Genomic DNA, 22759 nt, shown 5'->3' on the forward strand with positions numbered 1-22759 from the left:
TACCAGGCCCACTTGCCAACTTGTGCCACCACTCATATCTGTTGTAACAGTAGTGTAAATATTTTAAAAAAAAACTTTTTTGACTGTGAAACATCAGTCTGCTAGTGTAATCTAATTGCAGTGTATACTGTTCCCACTTGCCCAGTGCCACTGCTCATATCTTGTTTAATAGTAGTGTAAATGTACATTTAAAAAAAAAAAAAAAAACTTTTTGGACTGTGAAACATCAGTCTGCTTTTCTGTGTCAGGCTCACAGCGTATACTGTGCCCACTTGCCCAGTATCGTGAGTGGTGGCACTGGGCAAGTGGCACAGTATACGCTCCCTGATAGGGGACGTAACAGGGATTAAACTGATAAGAATAGTACTAATTAACACACCACTCATATCTGGTGGCACAGTAGATTGCATGCGCAGTGCCCCATAGGGGACACTGCAGTGGAAGGTACCCGGCTGAAATTTCTTTGCACAAAAGGCAATCCCCAACCTGTACTCGATTGTGCAAAAGGAAGTAACCTTACCATGGGTCTCAGGCCGCACGTCTTGTAATTCTCTGTCTGGGAAATTATCTATCAAATCTATCTATCTATCAAATCTATCTATCTATCTATCTATCTATTGTATCTATCAAATGTATCTATTGCATCTATTGATCTATCTATCTAATCTATGTATCCATCTATCTATCAAATCTATCTATCCCGTGGCCGGACCGACCAGGCATCTTTTTCCGTCTCCCGGTTCCTAAAATCCATACCATATACATGTCCCCTGATAGAGGACGTAACAGGGATTAAACTGATAAGAATAGTACTACTTAACACACCACTCATATCTGGTGGCACAGTAGATTGCACGCGCAGTGCCCCAAATTTGAAGTAGGAGGACTGACCAAGCATCTTTTTCCATCTCCCGGTTCCTAAAATCCTTGCCATTTACAAGTCCCCTGATAGGGGACACCGCAGTGGAAGGTACCTGGTCGAAATTTCTTTGCACAAAAGGCAATCCCCAACCTGTACTCGATTGTGCAAAAGGAAGTAACCTTACCATGGGTCCCAGACTGCACGTCTTGTAATTCTCTGTCTGGGAAATTATCTTTCTATCAAATCTATCTATTTATCTATCAAATCTATCTATCTATCTATCTATCTATCTATCGTAGCTATCAATTGTATCTATTGCATCTATTGATCTATCTATCTAATCTATGTATCTATGTATCTATCTATCTATCTATCTATCTATCTATCTATCTATCTATCAAATCTATCTATCTCGTGGCCGGACCGACCAAGCATCTTTTTCCATCTCCCGGTTCCTAAAATCCATGCCATATACACGTACCCTGATAGGGGACGTAACAGGTATTAAACTGATAAGAATAGTACTACTTAACACACCACTCATATCTGGTGGCACAGTAGATTGCACGCGCATTTGAAGTAGGAGGACCGACCAAGCATCGTTTTCCATCTCCCGGTTCCTAAAATCCATACCATATACACGTCCCCTGATAGGGGACGTAACAGGGATTAAACTGATAAGAATAGTACTACTTAACACACCACTCATATCTGGTGACACAGTAGATTTCATGCGGTGCTCTGACAAAATGCAGAAGGACATTTGGCAGACGGACATTTGGCAGACGGACATTTGGCTGACAGGCAGAAAGCAAAAGAATGTTCCGATTTCGTCCGAGGGCAGATACTTTCCAGAGTGCTCTGTTCTCATCAGAGCCTTGGGCGCCGCAACTGCCTCTGGGAACCTTACCATGGGTCACAGACCGCACGTCTTGTAATTCTCTGTCTGGGAAATTATCTATCTATCAAATCTATATATTGATCTATCAAATCTATCTATCGTATCTATCAAATGTATCTATTGCATCTATTGATCTATCTATCTAATCTATCTATCTATCTATCTATCTATCTATCTATCAAATCTATCTATCTCGTGGCAATGGGGAGTTTGCGGTTGTGCAAATGGACTGTTTGCGGTTGTTTGCGATGTGTTAAACAGGGAATTTGGTATGTCACTGTGAAGCGGGCGTAACCCTTACACTACCTGATCGATACAACATCATACCTGATGTTTTAAAGCACGTTATTCCAAACAATTTAGGAATGTTAGGTGATTTATGCCCTTTATGGATTAAAACCAGACTCTGCATCAACTATGTAATTTTCCGTGGGAGTTTTGCCATGGATCCCCCTCACGCATGCCACAGTCCAGGTGTTAGTACCCTTGAAACAACTTTTCCATCACTATTGTGGCCAGAAAGAGTCCCTGTGTGTTTTAAAATTCGCCTGCCTATTGAAGTCAATGGCGGTTTTCCCGGTTCGCCCGTCCGCGAACACTTGCGGAAGTCCCCGTTCGCCGTTCGTGAATGGAAAATTTTAAGTTCGCGACATCACTAGTCACTAGATGAATTAACACTTGTTGGCCTAGCGGGTGCTTATATTTAGCGGTTTTCATATGACTCTTATATAGACAGGGCAATCAAACTAATTTTTCCAGCAACAATAGAAAATATAATTTGTAGCAAGTACCAATCTTATTCATTTGCGGAATCTATGAGCGCTCACAATAAGTGTAATTTTTGCCCCTGACTATGCTACTTGATGTCATAGATCAATGTGTAGCAGAATAACACACTGTGCATGATAATATCCCTTGCTACTTAACAAATAGACAGGTGCTGGCTCTGAAATAATTTATATTAATGTCACTCCTATGGCTCCTAAATTGACAGGGCAATTTGTTATGAGATGACACACAGGTGAAACTCAGTACACATTGTATGATTACACTGCATACTACCGGGTTTACAACTAGCTGCTGAGAGCGTCCATATTTATAAGGAACTGGTTTATGCATCACGATTTCCATGCAACTAAGTCAGGAGAACGCTTCATAATTATGTGACCTTGTATTTTCATGATCCCCACTATAATACAGGCATGGGACCATAGTACCAACTCTAACCACCAGTACTATTCATTTATACTACTTATTTTTTAATTACACATCATAGTGTTGTTTAAGTAGGAGATTATTTATATATTTCACTATAGCTAGTGGTATCAAGGACTATATTAATTTGAAGGCCATATTTTTTGTCCTTTCTTACCCCTTAGACATATTTTCACGATGCATAATGACCTGGGTGTTTTAAATTGTGTGTGACCCTATTTTATTTATTTTTATTGAAAGAAAAGTTATGTTTTAACCCTTTCTGGTAATCCCTGCCATTAGTCTGGGCTCAGAGTGAATCCTTTCTTATGGATCTCTCTCTTTTTTCCACTTTGTGTTACATTTTAAACCTATGCATAAGCACCATTCCCTCTGAATATTATTATTATTTTATTTTTTTAATAATGTTTTATTGAGGTTTTAATTAGATTACAACATGCATAAATAACCGTCAATACACGACAGCAATAGGTATACAATCAAAAATGTCAACTCAAACGGGTGTACAAATAAAACAATGGTTAGTCGCACATCTATAGAATAAATACCAGAGTAATAGGTCCTCTGGTGAAAATTCCAGCAAGGCATGTTATTAACTATCTATAAATAAGTACTTTGCGAACACATTTTAACAGCCTGCTATTAGTGCAGACCAATACTAACATAGTGACAGGAAATCAACCTACTAGGTAAGATTGTCTAGATGAGTATTAAATTAACCATAAATAGAAAAAAATTAAATAGATTCAACAATTGTGACAATACATGTGTGATTGAAACCTCTTTTTTTTTTTTTTTTTTTTGTAGCTAAAGTAAGGATCCTCTTTAGATAAAAAAAATGCATAATTAAATCTTAAAGAAAAAGGGTCAACCCGGCAAAGTATTTAGACCAAGGTCCGTTTGTTGCTTAATCAGCATAGTATTGACAAAAAGAAAAGAAGAAATATAAACCTCCTGTTTTCTATTATATTCATAGTTTCTCATATAATTTTAACTTCTCAGCCATTTATTGACAAACCTTTATATGCCATCCGGTTGTATTTAAAAAAAAAAAGAAATAGAGATGGGGCGAAGAGAGAGGAGAGAGAGAGAGAAAGAGGAGAAAAAAAAAACAAAAAAACCTACCAGCGATTCAGTAGAAATATCTCAGAATGTCTAAAGGGGTAAATTAGATTATCTATTTCTTCTGGGGGGAAAATTCTGATGAATCTGGCCCATTTTTTTAAAAAAAAAGAGTTATTTCTCTCTCAGAAGTTAAGGTTGTATCCATCTGTTCAATAATGCATTGTTTTTTCATGTAATTTTTAACTTCTGAAATACTAGGAATCGAGGTATCTCGCCATTTGTTAAAAATTAGATTCCTTGCAGCCAAGATTGTCATATTCATTGTCTTTTTAAACTCAGAAGGGGTGGGGGATTCTATGAAAAAGACAACCTCTGCCAAAGAGAGAGAGTCAACAGGTATCTTCAATACCTTAATAAGCCAAAATTCTATCTTCCGCCAGAACTGCTTTATCCGAGGACAAGACCATATCATATGGACTAGGTCCGCTGCTAGGTATGAACATTTTGGACAAGCGTTAAAATTAAGGTTATGCCATTTAAATCCTTTCAGTGGAGTATAGTCTACCCCAACTTCTAAGTCGTGGGACATAAGGTTCCACTTTTGTGATATGTAATGTCTGAATATTATTTTACTAGGTATATTATACCATTTAATTGATTCATTGAGCAGGAAACAAGTCTTAATAGTGCCATTGTTTGTCTTTGTCTGCTTCAGGAACATATACTGTATGCCAGATGTCTATATGTATTTTTATGTATATATATATATATATATATATATATATATATATATATATATATATTTACAGACATATATACACATAAATACAGATGTACATATCTCTAGACATATATATATATATATATATATATATATATATATATATATATATATATATATATATATATATATATATATGTGCATTGGAACAGCCAATAAAATGCAAGCTCAATCCTATTGGCTGATTTTTTCAACCTTAATTCCGATTGGCTGATAGAATTCTATCAGCCAATCGGAATCTAAAGGACACCATCTTGGATAACGTCACTTAAAGGAACCTTCATTCGTCGGAGTCATAAGAAGAGGATGCTCTGCGCTGGATGTCTTGAAGATGCACCCGCTCCGCACCGGATGGATGAAGATAGAAGATGCCGTCTGGATGAAGACTTCTGCCCGTCTAGATGACCACTTCTCCCGGCTTGGATGAAGACTTCTCCCGGCTTCGTTGAGGACTTCTTGCCGCTTCGTTGAGGACTTCTCCCGGGTTTGTTGAGGATGGATGTCCAGTCTTCAAAACTGTAAGTGGATCTTCGGGGGTTAGTGTTAGTTTTTTTTTTAAGGGTTTATTGGGTGGGTTTTAGTTTTAGATTGCCCTTTTAAGGACAATGCCCATCCCAATGCCCTTTTCAAGGCAATGGTGAGCTTAGCTTTTTTTTAGTTAGTGTTTTATGTGGGGTGTTGGTTGTGTGGGTGGTGGGTTTTACTGTTGGGGGGTTGTTTGCATTTTTTTTACAGGTAAAAGAGCTGATTTCTTTGGGGCAATGCCCCTCAAAAGGCCCTTTTAAGGGCTATTGGTAGTTTAGTTTTGGTTAGGGTTTTTTTATTTTGGGGGCTTTTTTATTTTGATATGGCTATTAGATTAGGTGTAATTAGTTTAAATATCTTGTAATTTGCTAGTTTAGGGTTTATTTTACAGGTAAGTATTTAGTTTTAAATAGGAATTATTTAGTTATTAATAGTAGGTTTTCTTTAGATTTATTTTAATTATATTTAAGTTAGTGGGTGTTAGGGTTAGGGCTAGACTTAGGTTTAGAGGTTATTAATTTTAGTATAGTGGCAGAGACGTTGGGGGCGGCAGATTAGGGGTTAATAACTGTAATGTAGGTTGCGGCGATGTTAGGGACGACAGATTAGGGGTTAATAATATTTAACTATTGTTTGCGAGGTGGGAGTGCAGAGGTTTAGGGGTTAATATGTTTATTATAGTGGCGGCAATGTCCGGAGCGGCAGATTAGGGGTTAATAATTTTATTATAGTGCTTGCGATGCGGGAGGGCCTCGGTTTAGCGGTTAATAGGTAGTTTAAGGGTGTTAGTGTACTTTTTAACACTTTAGTTATGAGTTTTATGCTACAGCTTTGTAGTGTAAAACTCAGAACTACTGACTTTAGAGTGCATTACGAATCTTGCGGGATAGGCTGTACCGCTCACTTTTTGGCCTCTAACAAAAAGCTTGTAATACCGGCGCTATGGAAGTCCCATTGAAAAAAGACTTTACGAAAATTGCGTAAGTTAATTTGCGGTACGGCCAAAAAAGTGTGCGGTACAGCTGTACCTACAAGTCTCATAATAGCAGCGTTATGAGCCTTAACGCAGCTCTTTTACTCATAACGCAAAACTTGTAATCTAGCCGTAAGATAGCTACAATGTAACTATTAGTTATATTGTAGCTAGCTTAGGGTTTATTTTATAGGTAAGTATTTCGTTTTAAATATGAATTATTTAGTTAATGATAGTAATTTTTATTTAGATCTATTTTAATTATATTAAAGTTAGTGGGTGTTAGGGTTCGGGTTAGACTTAGGGTTAGGTTTAGGGGTTAATAACTTTAGTATAGTGGTGGCAACATTGGGGGCGGCAGATTAGGGATTAATAAGTGTAGGTAGGTAGCGACGACATTGGGGGTGGCAGATTAGGGGTTAATAAGTGTAATGTTGGTGGTGGCGATGATAGGGGTTGCAGATTAGGGCTTAATAAGTGTAGGTAGTTGTTGGCGATGTTGAGGAGGGCAGATTAGGCGTTAATAAATGTAAAAATGAGGAAAAAAGGAAAACTGAGTATTGAAGTAGATTAACAAGGTTTATTAGGAGCAGGCTTCATAGAAACACAAGGTAAGCTCCTATCTTACGCGTTTCGCGCATGGGCACATGTGCTTCATCAGAGCTAATAAGTTAATAAGTGTAATATAGGTGTCGGCGTTGTCGGGGGCAGCAGATTAGGGGTGATTAGACTTGGGGTTTATGTTAGGGTGTTAGGTGTAACCATAAATTTTCTTTCCCCATAGGAATCAATGGGGCTGCAATACGGAGCTTTACGCTCCTTTATTGCAGGTGTTAGGCCTTTTTTCAGACGGCTTTCCCCATTGATGTCTATAGGGAAATCGTGCACAAGCACGTAAAACCAGCTCAAATCAGTGCTGGTATTTGGGTGTGGTATGGAGCTCAATTTTATTCATCGCTGACATATTGCCTGCTAACGCCGGATTTTTGAAAACCTGTAATAGCAGCGCTATAGGGAGGTGAGCAGTGACAATAACTTGCAAGTTAGCACCGAGCCACTCATAACGCAAAACTCGTAATCTAGCCGTATGTTTGTCTGGACTATGATAAATCTAACCCTCAATATAAGAAATTCATCATTTGTGCTTAGCAAAACCCTATATAAAATAACCTAACAAGTGAATTTAATTTACCTTTTCTTATCTTAGGAGTTCCTTTTTAACTTGTTAAAGGGACAGAATAAACCAATTGTCATATAACTGCATGTATTATACACTACTATGAAAAAGAATATGCACAGATACCGATCTAAAAATACAGTATAAGACCTTTTATAAACTTACTTAGAAGCTCCCAGTTTAGCACTGTTGAAAATGTTAGGCTGGGACACCCACTGAAAGGGGCTGGAAAGCAAAAAGAGCAGACACTCCCCCTCCCCTACATCTGAAAAGACCCTTTACACAAACAGGAGCAAGCTGGAGTAGGTAAACAACAGTCTACTTCTAAAACTTTGGGGCTTGGTTAAGAGTCTGAAAATCAGCACAAAGGTATTTAAAAATAATCAAAATGGGCTACATAAATGAATCATCTACAAAACATTTATGCCAAGAAAAATCTAGAGTACAATGTCCCTTTAAGGTGTTTTTCATTTACATAAAAGTTTTACCAGGTTTCTATAAAAAAAGTCACATTATAATGTACATTACATTTATCATAACAGTCAGCTAGATTACGAGTTGTGCGTTCAGCGTTAAAACAGCACTGCAGCCATTTCAAGTCTTGTCGTTATAGCTGTATCGCAAGCCTTTTAGCCTGTAACGCAACATCAGTCCAGCACTCGTAAAAATTACATTTTTTCACGGGATTCCCATAGCGCAGCCATTACGAGTTTTGCGGTAAGGCTAAAAAACCTGTGTTACACCCTAAAACGACAAGATTCGTACCACCATCTAAAATCAGTAATTATGAGTTTTACGCTACAAATCTGTAATATAAAACTCATAATTAAACTGCTACAGAGTGCATTAAACACCCATAAACTACATATTAACCCCTAAACCGAGGACCTCCTGCATCGCAAACACTATATATAGGCCGAAAAATATGTCTGGGGTTTTGCTGTTTCTCTTGTTCAGAGAGGGATTGCCTGGTATTTCGGGGCTGAACTGTACTGTGAAGTCAGGATCAGACTGATATGCTTCAGGAAAGTTCTTCTCTGTGAAAGGCACATGTTGAGCAAAAAGAGGCTGCTTCTTGGGTGGTAACTAGCCATAGAACTAGCTATTATGCTATTGTTTGTTCCCAGGTTGAGCGCTTCTATTTTTATTTATGCAAATTATGACACTTAGGGAAGTCTCCCTAAGTGTGATGCGAGAATCCAGACGTGGACCTGTTGCTCAGTGTGCCTAGAGGGATATGGCTGCACCTCACTGACGAGGCCCACAATAGGCCGAAACGTACGTCTGGGGTTTTGCTGTTTCTCTTGTTCAGAGAAGGATTGCCTGGTATTTCGGGGCTGGACTGTACTGTGAAGTCAGGATCAGACTGATATGCTTCAGGAAAGTTCTTCTCTGTGAAAGGCACATGTTGAGCAAAAAGAGGCTTCTTCTTGCGTGGTACTAGCCATAGAACAAGCTATTATGCTATTGTTCGCTCCCAGGTTGAGCGCTTCTCTCTTTTTATTTATACTATATTAAAGTTATTAACCCCAAATCTGCCGCTCCCGACATTGCCGCCATTAAAAATAATTATTAACCATGCCGCTCCCCGACATCATCACCGATATCATAAAGTTATTAACCCCTAAACTGACGCCCTCCCGCATCACAAACACTATTTAACCCCTTAATGACCACATCACTTTTCCATTTTCTGTCCGTTTGGGACCAAGGCTATTTTTTTACATTTTTGTGGTATTTGTGTTTAGCTGTAATTTTCCTCTTACTCATTTACTGTACCCACACATATTATATACCGTTTTTCTTGTAATTAAATGGACTTTCTAAAGATATCATTATTTTCATCATATCTTCTAATTTACTACAACATTTTTTTTATAAAATATGAGGAAAATATGAAAAAAAACCTTTTTCTTTGACCCCCAAACTCTGTTACACATCTACAACCACCAAAAAACACCCATGTTAAATAGTTTCTAAATGTTGTCCTACTACTACTTTGTCCTGAGTTTACATGTTCTTTGCATTTTTTTTGCAAGTTATAGGGCAATAAGTACAAGTAGCACTTTGCTATTTCCAAACAACTTTTTTCAAAATTAGCGCTAGTTACATTGGAACACTGATATCTTTCAGGATTTCCTGAATATTCCTTGACATGTATATATTTTTTTAGAAGACATCCCAAAGTATTGATCTAGGCCAATTTTGGTATATTTCATGCCACCATTTCACCGCCAAATGCGATCAAATTAAAAAAACTTTACATTTTTCACAATTTTAGGATTCTCGCTGAAATTATTTACAAACAGCTTGTGCAATTATGGCACAATTGGTTGTAAATGCTTCTCTGGGATCCTCTTTCTTCAGAAATAGCAGACATATATGGCTTTGGCATTGCTTTTTGGTAATTAGAAGGCCGCTAAATGCCGCTGCGCACCACACTTTTAATATGCCCAGCAGTGAAGGGGTTAAATAGGGAGCTTGTGGGGAGTTTGTAGGGTTAATTTTAGCTTTAGTGTAGTATAGTAGACAACCCAAAGTATTGATCTAGGCTCATTTTGGTATATTTCATGCCACCATTTTACCGCCAAATGGAATCAAATAAAAAAATGTTTTCACTTTTTCACAAACTTTTTCACAAACTTTAGGTTTCTCACTGAAATTATTTACAAACAGCTTGTGCAATTATAGCACAAATGGTTGTAAATGCTTCTCTGGCATCCCCTTTGTTCAGAAATAGCAGACATATATGGCTTTGGCGTTGCTTTTTGGTAATTACAAGGCCGCTAAATGCCGCTGCGCATCACACATGTATTATGTCTAGCAGTGAAGGGGTTAATTAGGTAGCTTGTAGGGAGCTTGCAGGGTTAATTTTAGCTTTAGTGTAGAGATCAGCCTCCCATCTGACACATCACACCCCCTGATCCCTCCCAAACAGCTCCCTTCCCTCCCCCACAATTGTCCCCACCATCTTAAGTACTGGCAGAAAGTCTGCCAGTACTAAAATAAAAGGTATCTTTGATTTTTTTTTTAGCATATTTACATATGCTGCTGTGTAGGATCTCCACTTAGCCCCCAACCTCCCTGATCCCCCCCACAAACAGCTCTCTAACCCTCCCCTCTGCCTTATTGGGGGCCATCTTCCCAGTTTGCAAAAAAAATGTTTGTTTATTTTTTTTCCAGTTTTTTTTCTGTAGTATAGCTTCCCCCGACACAGACCAACCCCCACCCCCTGACTAATCATTTTTTTCAACTTGCCCTCCCCCCTTTTTCCCACTTTTCACAAAAAAGTTTCTGTAGTGTAGCGGTTCCCACCCACTCCCTCCCCTTGCATGCGCCCACCCCCCCCATGCATATGCACGCATCCGTGCACGCCCCCGGCTACCCCCTCCCACGATCCCACCCCCTCCACATCACAGGGCCCATCGATGGCCGCCACCCGCCTCCCATGTCGGCTCCCACCCACCAACGATACCGGCCATCGGGCCACAGAGTGGCTCTCTCTGCATCGGATGGCCAAGGAGTGTTATTGCAGGATGCCTCGATATCGAGGCATCACTGCAATAACCGGAAAGCGGCTGGAAGTGATAAGGATGGCTTCCACCACTTTCCCAGACCAACAACATACAGTGTACGTCCTTGGTCGTTAAAAGGGTATTTTTTTTTAGGTCGTACCCTGCAAGTCATTGGTCATTAAGGGGTTAAATATTATTAACCCCTAATATGCCGTCCGTCCCCTCTATACTTAAATTATTAAGCCCTACACTGCCGCCACTATAATAAACCTATTAACCCTTAAACCACAAGCCCCCCACAACCAAATATATTAAAATAAACTATTAAACCCTAAACCAAAAGCCCCCCACTTTGCAATAAACTAAATTAAAGTAGTAACCCCTTAACCTAACGCCCACTAACTTTAGATTAAAATTACAGTTTCCCTAGCTTATATTAAATTAAAACTTAAATGTCAAATTAAAAAAACTAATTTTAAACTAACAATTAAACTAATATAATTATTAAAATAATATTAAACTAACTACAAAGTAAATAAAAAAATCTTAACACTACTCTAAAAATTACAAACTATCTAATTACAAAAAATAAAAAATAAAAAATTACAAAAATAACAAACAAAATTATCCAAAATAAAAAAGAATTACACCTAATCTAATAGCCTTATAAAAATAAAAAATCCCACCAAAATAATAAAATTATTGGCTATACCAATAGCCCTTAAAAGGACCTTTTAAGTTAAACAGCTCTTTAACCTGTAAAAAAAATACAAAGATCCCCCCCAACAGTAAAAACCACCACCCAACCAACCCCCCAAAATAAAAATCCTAACTCTAAAAAAACCTAATCTACCCATTGCCCTGGAAAGGGCATTTGAATTGGCATTGCCCTTAAAAGGGCATTTAGCTCTTTTGCTGCCCAAACCCTAAACTAAAAAAAAAACTCACCCAAAAAACCCATAAAAAAAACTATCACTAACCTCCAAATATCCACTTACAGTTTTTGAAGTCCTGCTTGAACGATCTTCATCCAGGCGGCGAGAAGTCTTCATCCAGACGGCCTCTTCAGTCTTCATTCCGGCTGTGAAGTCCTCATCCAATCGGTGAGAAGTCTTCATCCAGGCGTCCTCTTCAATCTTCATCCAGACGGCATCTTCTATCTTGATTCCGGCGGCGCAGAATGGGTCAATCCTGAAGACATCCAGCGCGGAGCATCCTTTTCATAAGGTCGTCGCTGTACACTGAATCTTCAATGCAAGGGACGCGATTCAAGATGGCGTCCCTTGCAATACTATTGGCTGAAAAATTTAATCAACCAATAAAATGAGAGCTGCTTAAATCCTATTGGATATTTTGAACAGCTAATAGGATTTTAGCATCTTTAATTCCTATTGGCTGATTCAAAATTTTCAGCCAATAGGAATGCAAGGGACGCCATCTTGAAAAGCCTCCCTTGCATTGAAGATTCAGTGTACGGCGACGACCGTATGAAGAGGATGCTCTGCGCCGGATGTCTTCAGGATGGACCCGCTCCACGTCGCTGGGATCATGATAGAAGATGCCGCCTGGATGATGATTGAAGAGGCCGTCTGGATGAAGACTTCTCGATGCCTGGATGAGGACTTTGCCGCCGGGATGAAGATTGTTCAAGCGGGACTTCAAAAATTGTAAGTGAATCATCGGGGGTTAGTGTTCGGCTTTTTTTAAAAGGTTTTTTTATGTGGGTTTTTATTTTACATTAGGGTTTGGGCAGCAAAAGAGCTAAATGCCCTTTTAAGGGCAATGCCCATACAAATGCCCTTTTCAGGACAATGGGTAGCTTATATTTTTTAGATATTTTTTTTATTATTTTGTGGGTTTGGGAGTTTGTAATGTTAGTGGGGGTTTGTATTTTTTTTTTTTTTTTACAGGTAAAAGAGCTGTTTAACTTAGGGCAAAGCTCTACAAAGGGCCCTTTTAAGGGCCATTGGTAGTTTATTCTAGATTAGGTTTTTTTTATTTTGGGATGTTTTTTTTTTTTTTAAATGGGTATTAGAATAGGAATCATTTTTATTATTTTTGATAATTTGTTTGTTATTTTGTGTAATGTATTTTTTTTTTCGTTTTGGGGTGGGTTTTTATTTTTAGATTAGGGCTTGGGCAGCAAAAGAGCTAAATGCCCTTTTAAGAGAGATGCCTATACAAATGCCCTTTTCAGGGCAATGGGTAGATTAGGTTTTACTTTATTTTTATTTTGTGGGTTTGGGGGGTAGGGGTTTGTATACTGTTAGGGGGTGTTTGTTTGTTTGTTTTTGTATCAAAAGAGCTGTTAACTTTAGGGCAATGCCCTACAAAAGGCCCTTTTAAGGGCCCCAAAAGGCCCTTTTAAGGGCCCTTGGTAGTTTATTCTAGATTAGGCTTTTTTATTTATTTATTTTTTTGTTTTTGTTTTTTTTTAACGGTATTAGAATAGGAGTAATTTTAATTGTTTTGGATAATTTCGTGGTTTTTTGTAATATTTATTTTTTTATTTTTTGTGATTTTAGGTTTTAGTGTAAGGCAGGTTAGGTTTTATTTCACAGGTAAGTTTGAATTTTTTTTAACTAGGTAGTTAGTAAGTAGTTAATAACTATTTACTAACTAGTCTACCTAGTTAAAATAAATACAAACTTACCTGTGAAATAAAAATAAAACCTAAGCTAGCTACAATATAACTATTAGTTATATTGTAGCTATCTTAGGTTTTATTTCACAGATAAGTATGTATTTAGTTTTAAATAGGTATTATTTAGTTAATAATTGTAACTTTAAATTAGCTCTATTTTTATTATGTTAAAGTTAGGGGGTTTTAGGGTGAGTGTTCCCTCTAAGGGGAAATTTGTGTGCGGCCCAGCGGTGAAATAGTTCATAAGAGAATCATACCTTGCAGTCTGCATTGTGCAGGGTTTGTAAATTGCAGGGTGCGGTCACCTAATTAACTGTTTCACTGCTGGGCCGCACACAAAACTGGGCTTAGACGGAACACTGGTTAGGGTTAGGTTTAGGGTTATGGTTACGTTAGGTTTAGGGGTAGGTGTAGGGGTTAATAGTTTAATTTAGATTTTTGCAATGTGGGGGCTGGCAGTTTAAGGGTTAATAGGTTTATTTAGTGGTAGTGATGTGGGAGTCCAGAGGTTTAGGGGTTAATTTCTTTATTTAGTTGCAGTGATGTCGGGGAGCGGTGGAATAAGGGTAAATAGATTTATTATAGTGTGGGCGATGTTGGGGTGCAGGGGAATAGGGGTTAATAACTTTAGTACAGTGGCACGATATCGGGAGCGGCAGATTAGGGGTTAATACTTTATTTAGGTGGCAGGGATATCGGGGGTGGCAAATTAGGTGTTAATAACTGTGATTAGAGTGGGAAGTGAGGTCAACGGATGGGGGTGTGCTTTAGGGCGGTTATTGTCTATGTCGCAGTTACCAAGTTAGACGTGTTGTACAAGCTGTATACTTTTATGCTCTGCAATAAAATAGCATTGTTCCTTCTATGCTGTATCCTGCATCTCATGACATGGTGTCAGAAGTTCTTGCCTGCGCTTCTGTTTCCTGATTAATGACAATGTCGAAGTTTACCCCACCTGAGCCTTTTGATTTCTCTCAGCCTGCAGCTTGGCACACATGGCATCAGGGGTTTCAACGCTTCAGGATTGCTTCCAAGCTGGACAAGGAGAGTGGTGAAGTACAAGTTAATTCTCTTTTATACTCTATGGGGAAAGATGTGGAGCCAGTGTTCAATGCCTTTACTTTCCAAGAAGGGGAAGAATTTGACTTTGAAATAGTTATGGATAAACTCAGTGCCCACTTTGTGCCCAAAAGAAATGTGATTCATGAGAGGGCTTGTTTTCACAAACGTGCTCAGCGTGTGGGAGAATCTGTGGAGTCATTTGTGCGCAGCCTGTATGAATTAGCTGAATTCTGTGAGTTTGGTGTTGCTAAAGAGGAACAAATCAGAGACAGAATAGTCATAGGAATTGCAGATGCTGAAGTCTCACTGAAGCTACAGTTGGAGGCTGATTTAACATTGGATGGGGCTATTAGGATGGCCCGCCAGAGTGAACTGGTGAAAACATAGAAACATAGAAACATAGATATTGACGGCAGATAAGAGCCATAGGCCCAGCAAGTCTGCCCCACCTTACCTAACAGTATAAACTTATCTAGTTCGTAGGATAGCCCTATGCTTGTCCCATGCATTTTTAAAGTCCCCCACAGTGTTTGTTGCTACTACCTCTTGAGGAAGTTTATTCCATAAATCAATCACTCTTTCTGTAAAGAAGTGCTTCCTCAAATTACTCCTGAATCTACTACCCTTTAGCTTGAGCTCATGACCCCTTGTTCTTGAATTTTCCATTTTATGTAAAATACCCACAGCCTCAGTTTTACTAAACCCTTTAATGTACTTGAAAGTTGCTATCATATCACCTCTTTCCCTTCTCTCCTCTAAGCTATACATATTTAGGTCATTGAGCCTATCCTGGTAAGTTTTATTTTTTAGACCATGTACCATTTTGGTAGCCCTCCTTTGCACAGATTCAAGTTTGTTAATATCCTTCTGAAGATATGGCCTCCAGAACTGCACACAATACTCAAGATGAGGCCTAACTAATGATCTATAAAGTGGCATAAGAACCTTACTATTTCTGCTGCAAATACCTCTACCAATACATCCAAGCATTCTGCTAGCCTTACTCGCTGCCTTACTACATTGTTTACTAAGTTTTAAATCATCTGAAATAATAATTCCCAAGTCCTGTTCCTCGTCTGTAACAGTCAGTAAAGTGTCATTGAGTCTGTAATTAACATTTGGATTTTTCTTCCCTAAATGCATTATTTTACACTTTGCTGTGTTAAACTTTAGATCCCAGTCGTTTGTCCAATCCTCCAATTGTTGTATATCACTTCTCATTTTGTCTACCCCCCCTGGAACATCCACTCTGTTGCAAATTTTTGTATCATCTGCAAAGAGACATACTTTCCCCTTTAGCCCTTTGCTGATATCGCAGATAAATATGTTAAACAAAACAGGCCCCAGAACTGACCCCTGGGGAACACCACTAGTAACAGCCCCCTCTGCTGAATGAACTCCATTTACTAAGACACTTTGTTTTCTGTCCTTAAGCCAGCATTCCACCCAGTTCACAATTTTTGAATCTAGACTAAGGAGATATAGTTTGTGAATAAGTTTATTGTGTGGGACGGTGTCAAATGCTTTGCTGAAATCTAGATATGCTACATCAACTGCTCCTCCCTTGTCTAATACTTTTGTTACATAATCAAAGAAGTCAATTAGATTAGTCTGACATGATCTCCCTGAAGTAAAACCATGCTGATTTTGGTCCTCTAAATTGTTTGTCTTTATGTAAGTCATAATTCTTTCCTTTAAGAGGCTTTCCATTAATTTCCCTACTACTGAAGTTAAACTAACTGGCCTGTAGTTGCCAGATTCTTCTCTACTGCCCTTTTTATGAAGAGGTATTACATACAGCAAAGTGCTGATCTGAGGTCCGAAAGTATTGTGAATGAAGTGCAGCAGTTCAGGAGAGCTGCTAGTGAAAGGCACAGTGTAAGCGGTAGACCAAGGGCAACAGATAGGCCCAGAAGCGAATGGGCGCAGCATGCGGTGTAACAATACCCATGATCAGAGTGTCGGATGCCCTGCTAAAGACAAAAGATGTAGAAAATGTAACCGAATGGGCCATTTTGAAGTGGCGTGTAAAACTGAATACATTAAGGAGATACAGGTGGATAGTGACCAGGAGGGTCAAGAAGTGTCCTTTGTGGGGTCTGTTGTTGAATGATCTGGTTCAGATGAAGATTGGAGGGTTACTCTTACTGTAATGGGAGCCAAAGTTGCCTTTAAGATTGACACAGGAGCAGACATCACTGTTATGTCCCTTGCAGCATTTATAAAACTGCCGCGTCAGCCTCAGCTGGCGAAAGTTACAACAAAAGTTCATAGTCCTGGTGGCCGCATCGGTTGTGCAGGGAAATTTCTAGCCAGCAGCGAGTACAAGCAGAGAAAATTCACCATGTGGGTAGAGGTCAGTGTGTTAACATCCTTTTGAGCAGGAAAGCAGCCTGTGGTTTGGATCTGGTCGCCAGAGTGAATAAGATTTCAGAAGACATGTTTGGTGAATTGGGCTTACTGAATTGCAACCCAGTCCGAATATCACTTAAGGGTGATGCAGTCCCATACAGCATCACCACTCCTCATAGAATTCCGTTGAGAAGGAACTTCTGCGTATGAAGAATATGGGAGTTATTGAAGAGGTTGTTGAAGCAACTGACTGATGTGCCTCTATTGGGCCTGTTGCAAAGAAAAACGGGAAGGTACGCATCTGCGTAGGCTTGAAAAGGCTAAATGAGGCGGTAAAGAGAGAGAGATATATGCTGCCGATACTTAAAGACATAGCTCCGAAATTGGCTGGGGCAAAGATCTTCTCAATCTTTCAAAGAGAGATGAGTTCTCTCCTAAGGGACCATAAGGGCATGACAGTCGTCATGGACAACATTTGGTGTATGGGTCTACATTGGAAGAACATGATCAGCGATTGAGCTGTGTGCTGCAGACTATTAGAGAGTCCAGGCTGAAATTAAATAAGGCAAAATGCTATTTTAGGAAGGTTGAGTTATGTTACTTTGGGCAAATTATCAATGGGGATGGCATCAAGCCGGACCCTGATAAAATCCTTGCTATTGAACAGATGAAAAGTCCTTATGATGTACATGAGCTGAGACAAATATTGGGCCTTGTGAATTATGTGGGCAGGTTCCTTCCAGATTTATCCACAGTACTACACCCTATCACAGAGTTGCTAAAGAAAGATGTTGCCTGGTTCTGGGGACCTTCACAGGAAGAATCTTTTGTGCAGGTCAAGTCCCTGCTGGGGTCTGCCCCAGTGTTGGGGCTCTATGACCCTTCTAAAAAGACTGTGGTTAGTACTGATGCGAGCAGTTATGGGCTAGGGGCCGCCCTCCTACAGTTGAATGAGAACAAACTACAGCCCATCTCCTACTATTCCCATACACTGACGGCTGCTGAGTCGAAATACGCCCAAATTGAGAAAGAGTGCCTGGCTGCAGTTTGAGCCTGTGAGTGCTTCTAGTGTTACTTAGTGGGTTTAGAGAAATTTAGTCTGGAGACTGACCATAAACCGCTAGTCCCTCTAATCAACTCCTATGATATTGACAAAACACCCCTAAGATGCCAGAGACTTCTGATGAGGCTGCTCAGGTTCAACGTTCAGGCAGTGGATGTGCCGGCAAAGCAACTGGTAGTGGCAGATACACTTTCCAGGCTCCCGCTGGCTGCTGCTGAAAAATCTTCAACGGAATCAGATGTGAAAGTGTATGTAGATTCAATTCTGGCATCCAAATATATTTCGTCAGGGAAGCTAGAGCAAATAAGAAAAGAGATATATTTAGATACTGACCTTCAAGAAGTTATTAAGTACATAAAATAAGGTTGGCTCGAGAGCCGGGCAGCCTGGATGTCTTTAGGTTCTTACCAGTCAGAAAGGTCGCAGCTCACAGAGCTGGATGGGTTGGTGCTGTTCCAGGACCGCATTGTTATTCCTGTTAGCATATGGCAGGAGATGTTAAGCCGGATTCATGATGGACACTTGGGCATTACAAAGTGCAGAGAAAGGGCAGCTATGGCAGTATGGTGGCCTGGGATCAGTTCTGACATCACAAGCCATGTGTCAAAATGTGCCTTTTGCTGGGAACACCGGCCTACTTAGAGAAGGGAGCCCTTGATTTCTACTCTGCTGCCTGCAGGCCTGTGGCAGAAAATAGCTGCTGATTTGTGAGAACTGCACGGGAAAAAGTATCTAGTTGTGATTGACTACTATTCCAGGTATTTGGAGATTGCACTCTTGAATGAGATCACAAGTCTAGCCGTTATAACTCGTCTCAAGAACTTGTTCAACCGGTGGGGCATACCTATGGAGTTAGTGAGTGATAACGGAATGTAGTTTGCTTCCACGGAGTTCAGTTCTTTCAGCATTAAATATGATTTTGTCCATTCTACGTTGAGTCCACATTACCCACAGGCCAATGGAATGGCTGAAAGGGCAGTTCAAACAACAAAGTTCATTTTGAAGCAATCTGAGCCATACCTAGCCCTCTTGGCCTATAGAGCGACTCCCATTCAAGCCACAGGTTTTAGCCCGGCACAGCTGATGCTAGGAAATCAGATTCGCACCACTTTACAATCTGTGGGTGTCTTCCAGCCAACTAGCTCTGTTCCTCGGGTTGAGGTCCGTAAGAGGGATGAAGAGGCTAAAAGGGGCTATCGATTCTTCTACAACAGGAAACACTCTGTGAGGACCTTGCAGGAGCTGAATTTGGGGCAAAGTGTCAGAGTTAAAAACTGGATGATGAGAAGAAATGGAAGACGCCTGCCACGGTAATTGGACGCTCTCCAGAACCAAGGTCCATGTAGTCCTTAATGATGGAGGGACAGTCACACATCGAAATCGAAGACATCTTCAGCCAGTACCTGAGAGATTGGGACTGGATGCCTCAGTACCACTGCTGGTGGGATCCCCTGTTTTAAGAGGGGTGCCTTCCCCTCAGCAAGATCACAGTGGGGAAACTTCTCTGCTTCCAGCAGACTCTCAATCACCTTCTTCTGTATCAGAGGACAGTTCATATAAAATGACATCAAGTGGAAGGGTGGTGAAACTTCCAGCTCGATATCGGGATTAGCACTAGTTAGAGCAGTGACCGGAAGTATGGGCAGAATAATCCCATAGTCACTGTGGTTTAGGGTAGTCTACCCCGATGTTCAAGTCAGGATTGTATTTCATAATGTTTATATATATTCTCTGTAACTTGTTATTTAAAGTATACTAAACAAAACTATTTCTGTATATTTCTTGTATACCTTGTTATTTGATGTATTAAAAAAAAAAAGTATGCTTTGTCCTTTGAAAAGGGGGAAGATGTGATGAGAGTGGGAAGTGACATACCGGATGGGGGCGTGGTTTAATGTGGTTATTGTCTATGTCGCAGTTACCAAGTTAGATGTGTTGTACAAGCTGTATACTTCTATGCTCTGCAATAAAATAGTGTTGTACCTTCTATGCTGTGACCTGCATCTCATGACAATAACATTATGTAGGTGCCGGCGATGTCAGTGGGGGGCGATTAGGGGTGTTTAGACTCAGGGTTTATGTTAGGTTTAATTGTTACTTTTTTCCTCATAGACATCACTGGGGCTGCGTTACGGAGCTTTTCTTTCCGCGATCGCAGGTGTTAGACTATTTTCTGACCCACTCTCCCCATTGATGTCTATGGGGAAAGCGTGCACAAGCACATCAAAACAGCGCTTGTTTTTGGTGCCTTATGGAGCTTAAAAGCACCATATCGCATGCACAAGCCAGCTGTTTGAAAACTTGTAATGGCTGCACTATAGGGGGTGAAATAATGCTACTTTTGTTAGGTTCGTTTTGCACCCTCTTTAGCGCAAAACTTGTAATCTAGGTGAGTGTTAACTAAGCTAAAATAAAAAACAAATATAAAAATATTTTCATAATGTCATTCATTGGAACTTCGTAGTTGTAATAAGAGAGATCTTGCTATTCACAAGAATAAAAAAATGATTTCACATTATTACATTTGTTATGGCGTTTGTATGATATAATTATTGTTATGACTCATTAATTCTGATTCATTTCAGCCATTAGCACATTTTAAAGATGTTTGCCTCCCTTGTGGATGCATTAAAAGAGAAAGACCCAGGAGGATAATCCGGTGCAAGAATTGTATATATACTGTGGCATATACCATTAGTGCCAAAGAACAGCTGCAGAACAGAGCAGTCACCAGGTGTGTAAGAAATGTTGGAAATGACCATTATTCTGTTAACCCTTCAATTCTTCAATCCCCCAGAAGCATCATAGATTGTGTACATTATAACAAATAATTATAATACTGTATAGGGGAAATAAAATGTCAATTTAACATACAGCTTTATGCATAACAGATTAGATACAACAGGCTAATTTATATGCTCCACTCTATTAACATGATTTTGTACATAATTTCAGATGTAGTTTGAGCAATGAAAAGATGGAAAATAAATCTACACTAATCACCAGTTTCGTGCTCCTTGGAATTGTTGAGGTGGAAGAGTTTAAATATGTGTATGTGGCACTGTCTCTTATCACCTATTTTTTGATATTACTTTTCAGTCTTATGGTGGTCTTAGTTGTCTTGAGTGATGAAAGTCTCCATGAACCCATGTACATTCTTTTGTGTAACCTGGTCATTAATGGGGTTTATGGGAGCTCATCATTCTTCCCAAAGCTTATAATTGACCTCATATCTTCAGCAAAAAAAGTGTCACGTGTGGGGTGCTTAATGCAAGTGTACTGTGTCCAGACCTTTCTCCTGTATGAAATAGCCAGTCTTACCATGATGGCATATGACAGATATGTGTCTATATGTCACCCTTTGGAATATATCACTATAATGACAAACAAGAAGGCTCTAAAACTCATCATTGGATCTTCAGCCTTTTGCTTCACATCTGTCTCGATTGCTGTAGTTCTAACGGCAACTCTTCCTCTTTGTGAGATGTACATAAAGAATATTTTTTGTGATAACATGACTATTGTTAGTTTATCATGCGTAGACACCTCTGTGAATAATCTTTATGGATTAATTATTACATCAATCTACTTAGTTTTCACCAATTCAGTCATTGCCTATTCTTACCTACGAATATTTGCTGTCTGCTTTCAGCTTTCCAAAGCCTCGTACCAGAAAGCTGTTCACACAACGGTCACCCACTTACTCAGTTTTTCCATTTTTCTTGTGGGAGGGTTGTTTATTTTTCTTCGCTACAGACTAAAGAGTCCAGAAATTCCTCGTTTTATGCACACGCTGCTTTCAGTAACTTTTCTAGTGCTAACTCCACTTTTTAATCCTGTGATATATGGACTAAGGACAAAAGCTTTAAGAATGAGAATAATTCATCAACTACAAACAATAAACAGATGGAGAAAAAGATAAAATTCCAAATAATTTTATAACTTTTATATCATAAAAAAAATAACATTCCTTTGTGTATAAGTTTCATACATGAGGGAATACTGGGTAAAAAAATATTATAAAATAGTTGTGTGTTCAGTTTCTTTTCATTTAGATCAGTAAGATTAAGAAATTGTAAAATTTACAATTTATTCATTTATGTTTAATTTTCTTCTTATATGTTCCAGTGAACTCAATAATGCTATAAATTTTAAGATTTTTCTAACTTTCCAAAGTTGTATTATAACATGTGCAGTGATAGTTAAAAAAAAAAAATGTTTTCCTTAAAACTGTATCTAGAGCCTGTTTAAGACTTACTGTAAATAAATAATTTGATTACAGTGGATATAAAATGCAGAAACAACCTTTTTTTGCTGTTTTTTTATGTAGTCAGAACATACTCATAGCATGTTACTTGTACCACTGCAAGTGTGTTGTGCTGGTGTGTGCTGTCACTAGGAATGTAAAGTGAATAATCTAATAGAATAGAACAAAATCATTTATTTGTCAAGTATAACAAAAGAATAATATACAAGGAATTTTTCATAGTGCAAAGGTATCAGATGGCAATGAACAAAAAATGCAATCAGCAATGTAAAAATCTAACAATTAAATATATTTACAAAGAGTGACTAAAGTGTAATTTACTCTACCAAAAGTGAAATAAGAGAAGTATTCCTGTTT

At 39.0% G+C, this 22759-nt stretch overlaps 1 protein-coding gene across 1 annotated transcript; it reads left to right on the plus strand.

Annotated features, from left to right (window-relative positions):
- Window positions 1-21103: 21103 nt before the first annotated feature.
- LOC128652695 (olfactory receptor 6K3-like) lies at window positions 21104-22057 on the plus strand. Its single transcript, XM_053705626.1, has one exon. The coding sequence runs from the start codon at window positions 21113-21115 to the stop codon at window positions 22055-22057; it is 945 nt and encodes a 314-aa protein (XP_053561601.1). The 5' UTR covers window positions 21104-21112.
- The last annotated feature ends 702 nt before the right edge of the window (window positions 22058-22759 follow it).

This window comes from Bombina bombina, chromosome 3 (assembly GCF_027579735.1).
Source record: "Bombina bombina isolate aBomBom1 chromosome 3, aBomBom1.pri, whole genome shotgun sequence".
NCBI classification, from domain to species: domain Eukaryota; kingdom Metazoa; phylum Chordata; class Amphibia; order Anura; family Bombinatoridae; genus Bombina; species Bombina bombina.